Source organism: Brassica napus, chromosome A4 (genome assembly GCF_020379485.1).
Source record: "Brassica napus cultivar Da-Ae chromosome A4, Da-Ae, whole genome shotgun sequence".
In the NCBI taxonomy this organism is placed as follows: Eukaryota; Viridiplantae; Streptophyta; class Magnoliopsida; order Brassicales; family Brassicaceae; genus Brassica; species Brassica napus.
In genome coordinates this window covers 3,818,003-3,825,004 of record NC_063437.1, presented here as the reverse complement: position 1 = coordinate 3,825,004, position 7,002 = coordinate 3,818,003, and the positions used below count along the sequence as shown (strand labels likewise).

The window sequence follows — 7,002 nt, the reverse complement described above, 5'->3', positions numbered from 1 at the left end:
TGAATTTAACTAACTGCTTAAACTTCGATGTAAATAAAAATTGTTACAAAGCCTAAATCTTATTTTCTTATATATCCCCTCGAAACTTGAAGTAGCACAAGATAGTACAATAATGCGAGATTGAGTGTTAGGTGCGTTGATTGATAAAGTTGTGAATATGATGAGAGCGAAACGACAAAGATTTGATCCTGCGTGCATCAGACTGACACGCTAAGCTGGGTTTCCAAGAAACTGTGAATCGGAACCAAACAATGTGTTAGAGAGAGAGATACGGATATTGTGATCAGATTATAAATGTACCTGTCTGTTTGGTTTTTGGTTAACCGATACATTTCACTGTAGAGACCGAATGAACCAATCATTTGACTGATTCCTCTATCGATTGTTGAGAGTGTGACTGTGGGGGGACCTTACCGAGGCAAAAACATGAAGCAAGAACATGGGTGACTGAGCATACCATTTATAAACTTCAACTACAGCAGATAAAGAAGGAGATAATTGTTTGCGATTGTCAAAAGTGTGGTCCAGTTATGATATAACCTCATGGGGGAAGAAAGAGATCGCTATCATACTTATGACTTCATATTGAATCACAGATATTTGAGGTAGATTACACAGCTAATAGATGCAAACAATACAAGCATTCGCTTTGTGCTACTTATGCTTTTACAGTAACAAACTAAATTTTTAATAGCTGCTTTACCGAGAGCCATTAAGAGAAGAACCAAAGAAATTTCTGTCAAGATCTAATGCTTCATTATGAGTTTTTTTTTGTGTAACGAGTGAGAGTGTATTATTTCCCTTGATCTGTCTATACATTGTGCACACCATACATTTAAAAGCCAAAGGAGTTACATTGTATGTAGGATTATCCTAGATATTCTAGACTGTATACAAACATAGTCTATGATTTTGTTAGGATTTAAACCTTTGCCTAGTGCTTTAAACTTAAATTGAAATCAATATCAAAAGCTCTTCCCTTTATACACTCAAAGAAAACTGTTTCTCAAGAACAACTATAGAGATTACAACCAATGATTAACACAAAAACCCTAACACTCGTAATTGCTTAATCTCTTGTTATCTCTCTCTTATGCTCTTGCTCTGTCTCTCGGATGATCTTTTTTTTGGGATACCCTTAAAGCCACGATCACCTCTTCTATATATAACACCATCAACTTCTTAAGTTTCCTTTTCCTTGTCGTCTTTGTATTTCGTCTTTGGTCGACATATTGACTAAAGCTCTAGGGAGAGTTAAGTACAGAGAAATGAGAGAGCTGATCGGCATGCAGGATGTGGTGAAAGTGAACTTCAAGCTTAAGGGGGAGACTGTTGAGATAAGCTTGAAAGAAGCTTGAGCTAGAAGTAATCCTATTCCTATTTGAGATAAGATAACTTAGAGATAAACATGGAGTGTTTTGGAAGTTATCTAATAAGTGAGTTATATTAGGTTTAGGATTACATACTCATATATATACATGTCGTGTGTGACATTGAGAGATTGAGAGTGATTTGTGATTGTGAGAGCTTAAGTTTTTGAGCTAGTTTTCTTAAGCTAATAAGAAGAGATATATTCTTATAACCTTGTGAGTTCTTTACAAACGCTTTACAACAATATTTGGTATCAGAGCCGGTTGACGAGAAATCTGCAAGAAAGACCGAAATACCCTTTGAGTGATGAATGAGTGATGAATGGGTATCCTATGAGTTAGGAATGAGAGGTGTGTGGCAGAAATCAAGTCAGAAGATTCTGGAAGTCAGTTGTGGGACACGAGATGAATGTGATCCTTAGTTTGAAGGGGAGAATGTGATATAACAAACTAAGTCCCACATTGGAGAATTAGACAAGGAGTGTCTAATATATAAAGAGATGTCCAACTCTAATAGTACGAGGCCTTTTGGGATGGAAACCAAAAGTAAATCCATGCGGGCTTGCCAATTAGGCCCAAAGTGGACAATATCGTACTAATCGGATAATATAGAGTTGGACACGGAATTTAACAATCCCAACAAGCAAAACTAACGTTTCCTTTTTGATTATGCAGGGATTCATTATTGGGCTGGAGACTTAGAGAGATGGGTCAAGACAGAATTGGGCCTTTAACCCTACAGATTTTATATATGAATCCTCAGATTGAAACCTAGTTGAAATTAAAGAAACAGCGGTATGAAGCTTTAGGACATTGCTTGTGCTTGAATGTAATAGAGTCTCTGTAATAAGGTCGAAAGTATATACAAAGCTGGATGTGAAGTACAATTCTCCGTGGCAATCTCTCATAAACAATTTATATGCATCAGCCTCTCGAGATTTTGCACTCAAAACGGTTTCAGAATCATGTATAAAACTATATCACCAAGTGCGTGGAACAAAAGATTCACGAATCCTCTCTATAATTGGTTTCATAAATGGCACTTAGGCACATATCATTTGTAGAAGACCTACATATAATAATCATCACATCTTCACCAAAATACTACTCAATAATTGATGAAAAAATATACTACTAAATGATTTAACAAATAGCACAACACCGCCTACAAGGATCCAAAACCGAGAATGGCTCTACAAGATTTCATATGAGAGAAGTTATAGCTAGTGTTCAATATCTGAAGCATAACGCTGAGACTTCAATATGAATTACTAAATGAGACTAACACGATGGACACAGCCACAAGTGATGTTATAGAGGAGAGCATCAGCAAGCAGAGACTTTTTTTTTTTTGTCAAAGTAGCAAGCAGAGACTTCTCTTGGTGATAGACAAACAAACAAAATCAATCCCACTTGCGTGTATATATTAGGTTTTCGTTTCGGTGTCGGTGATCAGCTTTTTAATTTATTTTCTTATTTTATATAAAAGTTAAAACAAACAAAATCAATCCCACGTGCGTGTATATATATATATCCTAATTAAATCAAAACCCTCAACGATAGCCAAAAGCGTTGTTGGTGTAGTTTCAAAGGGAAAAATATGTTAAGGCAGCTTTTATCAGGTTTCAGCTCAATTCATGTTGGGTTGCAGGTGGGATATTTGATTTCGATACTAATAGAAAAAGGGATTCCGATACTGTTAGAACAAACATCCCGACGATTCCTAAAGAGAAAAGTCAAAAGTTTTGGGGTAGAAGACAGGATAAGTGCGTTACCAGACGATTTGCTTGTGCGGATATTGTTGCTTGTGCCAACAAAAGATGCAGTGGCTACTATGATTTTGTCAAAGCGATGGCGCTCTATTTGGACGATGGTGCCAAAGCTCGACTACTTAGAGATGATCAGTGATGATACAAACAAAGTAGTTATTGGCGGTTTACTTGGTCGTTTACTTGGTCGTTTACTTGAGCGATTTTTTGTCAGAAGTGATCAGAAACGACTGTGGCTTTTGCGGTTTATCGATGAGTCACTACAAGCCCATAAGGCACCTGTTTTAGAAGCATTAGCTATAGGAGTCGATAGAGGACGTCACGTTGATGTTGTTGATGTTGAAAATTGGATTAAAAAAGCGGTTCATAGTAGAGTGCGTGAGCTAGGGTTTATTCTCAGATGGTCCGCGGAGCCCACTAGGTTACCTAATAACCTTTACACATGTGATACACTTGTTTCTCTAGGTCTTTCCAACAAGATTCTTCTGGATGTTCCTTCTCCAGCATGCCTCCCATCCCTCAAATATCTTATACTTGACTCTGTGGTATACAAAGATGAAGATTCTTTGGCTCGATTCTTGTCGAGTTGTCCTCTTCTCAAAACTTTGATTGTGGAACGACACCACCAAGACAACGTAAAAGTTTTCAATATAAAAGCCCCATGTTTGGTGTTTTTATCATATCATTATGTGAAACTAGAACCACATGGCGAAGGCATTGAGGGAAGTTTAGTAATAGATTCTCCGGCTTTAAAGAAAATCTTCATCACAGATCACTCGAGAGACTCTTACTCGATCGAAAACGAACCTCGCCTTGAGAAGGCAAATATCAACTTCCGTTGTTACCCTGATGACAGGTTTAGGACATCTCTTTCTTCAGTCATGTGTCTCGAATTAGTTTTGAGCTTTGCAACGGTATGTGGTGATCTTTTCAGTTTCATCCTTTTTATTTTCTTCATTGGCATTGTTGTTACATACCTGAGAAAGAACATATGCAGAAACATATGCATAAACACATCTAGGGTTTTACTTATGTGTTGTTGTGTTCATTGCAGTTTTCCTGGTTTAGCACTATTGGCTACTCTTATCTTATGGAGTGTAAGATAATACTTGTACACGATTTAGACTGGTTACAACCACTAATGTTTTTGCTTCAGAATTCTCCTAATCTAAAAGTTCTTCTCATCGACAAGGTTGGTACTCTAATTCATTCAAGTAATAAAATAAAAAGTAAATGTGATTCACAACCCTTGTGGATTGCATCACAGACATTCATTCAAGTTGCGGAGGAGTTGCCACTTTCATGGAACCAACCAAGTTCTGTTCCCGGATGTTTGTCAACCCATCTCGAGATCTTTGAGTGGAGAGAATACAAAGGAAGAAACGAAGAGAGAGAATTCATAAACTACATCTTTGCTAACTCTAAGTGTTTAAAGAGAGCTGGATTCTCTCTGAAATCAACCGGCAACCATACAGATAGAAAGAATATGAAAGATTTGGAGTCTATGTATAGGGTTTCGACATCATCCCAGCTTCTATTTTCCACTCAGGTGGAATATATGAGTGTTTCAGGTGAAACAAGGGAGTGATTTTATTTCATATGGTTCATGTGTGTTTGCCATTAGTCAAGTGGTTTTTTCTAATCATTTTGTTGTATGAAACCAACTAATTTTATTTTATTATATTGTCCATGTTTGTTTGCCATTAGTCAAGTGGTTTCTGTTAATCATTCTGTTGTACTAAACCATCAAATATATCGGGAAGAAGCACACATTGACCTTGTGGTGTAAGTATTATATATCAAATCATTGGTGTTCATACATGCAGTGTGTGTATATACAGTATACACTTCCAACATATGATACATCTAGAGTCTATAGATTCCGTGTTCCAAAGTATCAGATTTTGAATTTGATTTTTTAAGAATGCAGTCATGACTTTGAGTTTGAATTTCTTAAAAGTAAATATACGTGCCCATTTTGATAAACAGTAAATAAAAAGCACGTGTATGTTTTTTTTTTGCTATGAAGGTACGTAATTTGCTAACAATTTTTTTTCTATGAACATAATTTGCTTACAAATTTAGAAGTGCTTAGTCAAAGCAGTTAATGCTGCTTAGTTTATTTGAATACAAAAGTCAAAGTCTCAGTAATGCTGCTTAGTTTATTTGAATACAAAAGTCAAAGTGTCTGAAACGTTCTTTAGTTTTGTTTATAAATAAACCCTAATTGGTCACATAAGATTCTATTACAAGCGGAGCATCGGAACAACGAGAATGCTGTGCATAAGTGTACAATCTGCGTTCAAATGTTTGGGACCAGTCAAGCTCTAGGCGGTGCATCAAATCGAAATGGTTTATTTTGATTGTTTGTGCCTGTACACAGCAGTGATAAAAAAACAAACTTGACTTTGTTAAAACCGTTTGACAGACAGAGTAAAATGTTAATTTTGATCAATACTGAACTTATCATATGATTACTAAAGCTCTAAACTTGTTACTCTCTACCTCCACCTAAACTTGTTACGTACTCTCTACATGTACTTAACCTAATTGCATTCTACGATTATTATAATGATGACAGTGAAAATAGATTCTGAAGCTCAACGAACCTTAGCGTTTGGCATCGGTAAACTGCAAGTCTTTGACTCTTTGCTTAATGTCTTTACCAATTGAAAAGAAAACTTCCTCAACGTGTAGGTTATAGTCTTGGCACTCTGCAAAACCAAACTCATCAACGTTAATTAACTAAACAAAAAGAGTTAGACACGCGTAACAAAACTCCACGCAGATGAAGATACATGGGAAGGGTAAAAGAGACACAGAGAGAGACATGTTTGCTTTCAACCTTGTTCCCCACTAGAATCTTGTTGACATTTATCAGAAGCGTGATGCTCAATGTTACGGATCCAATTCCTTATTATATCTGTATTCGAAGTTAAACGCGCATGAGGTCTACAGAGGCTATAGCAAGAATCGAACTAGTTAAACTGTAAGTTTAAAGAAAAGAAACGACTCACTGTTGAAAAATGATTCATTGGTGACTGACGTGAGACACAAGAAAGATCCCCATGGCTTCACGGTAGTATGTTGCAGCAAGAAGAAACCCATTTGGGTGTACTCCACCATAACAGGAAAATAACTTTACCGATCATATCGCAGAGAGAGAGAAAGAAAGAAAGAAAGAAAGAAAGAAAGAAAGAAAGAAAGAAAGAAAAAGATAAATAAAAGAAAAGAGAAGACATCTCTCTCAGTCGCTACGCGACTGAAGCCGCGCAAGAACTAAACCAACAAAGGTAATGGTCATCAAGAACAAGGTTGACGGTGGCAAGTTCGGAGGAGGAGACGATGGCGACTGTTTAGGAAGCGCCGAAAGAGGTGAGTTCGGAATCGCCGGGGACGTGGAGACTGCAACCATGCGTAAGGTTGACGGTCTTGCCGGCGGAGGAGGATAGGATGGTGACTGAAGCGCCGCAAGAGGTGAGTTCGGAATCGCAGCCGCGGGGGACGTCGTGGATACTGCAACCATGCGTAAGTTCCTCTCCTTCAATGGGAAGCTCACTGTATCTGGCGCTTTTGGGCCATTCCTCCTCTCTTTCGTGAAACTACCAAAGGGATTCATTGTTTCGATGGAAGATTCAAGTTTTTCCTCTCCCTCTCTCTTTAAGTCAACTATACACTTTATGAATAGTGCGGGTGTTTATGATTATTTTTTAATTAGCTTACTAAATACATATATATTTTCTGTTATAAAATGAAAAATGTTTAGTAAAAATAATAATTTCTATATCTTCTATAATTTTCTAATTTAAATGTTAAAACATAATCAAAAAGATTATTAAATATTTTATATTTTAAATATTTGA

At 36.8% G+C, this 7,002-nt stretch overlaps 1 protein-coding gene across 1 annotated transcript; it reads left to right on the top strand.

Moving 5' to 3' along the window:
* Positions 1 to 2,904: 2,904 nt before the first annotated feature.
* On the top strand, positions 2,905 to 5,070 carry LOC106449320 (putative FBD-associated F-box protein At1g05080). The gene is made up of 3 exons (XM_013891096.3): positions 2,905 to 4,053; positions 4,194 to 4,331; positions 4,407 to 5,070. The coding sequence occupies exons 1-3, from the start codon at positions 2,971 to 2,973 to the stop codon at positions 4,725 to 4,727; spliced, it is 1,542 nt and encodes a 513-aa protein (XP_013746550.1). The 5' UTR covers positions 2,905 to 2,970; the 3' UTR covers positions 4,728 to 5,070.
* The last annotated feature ends 1,932 nt before the right edge of the window (positions 5,071 to 7,002 follow it).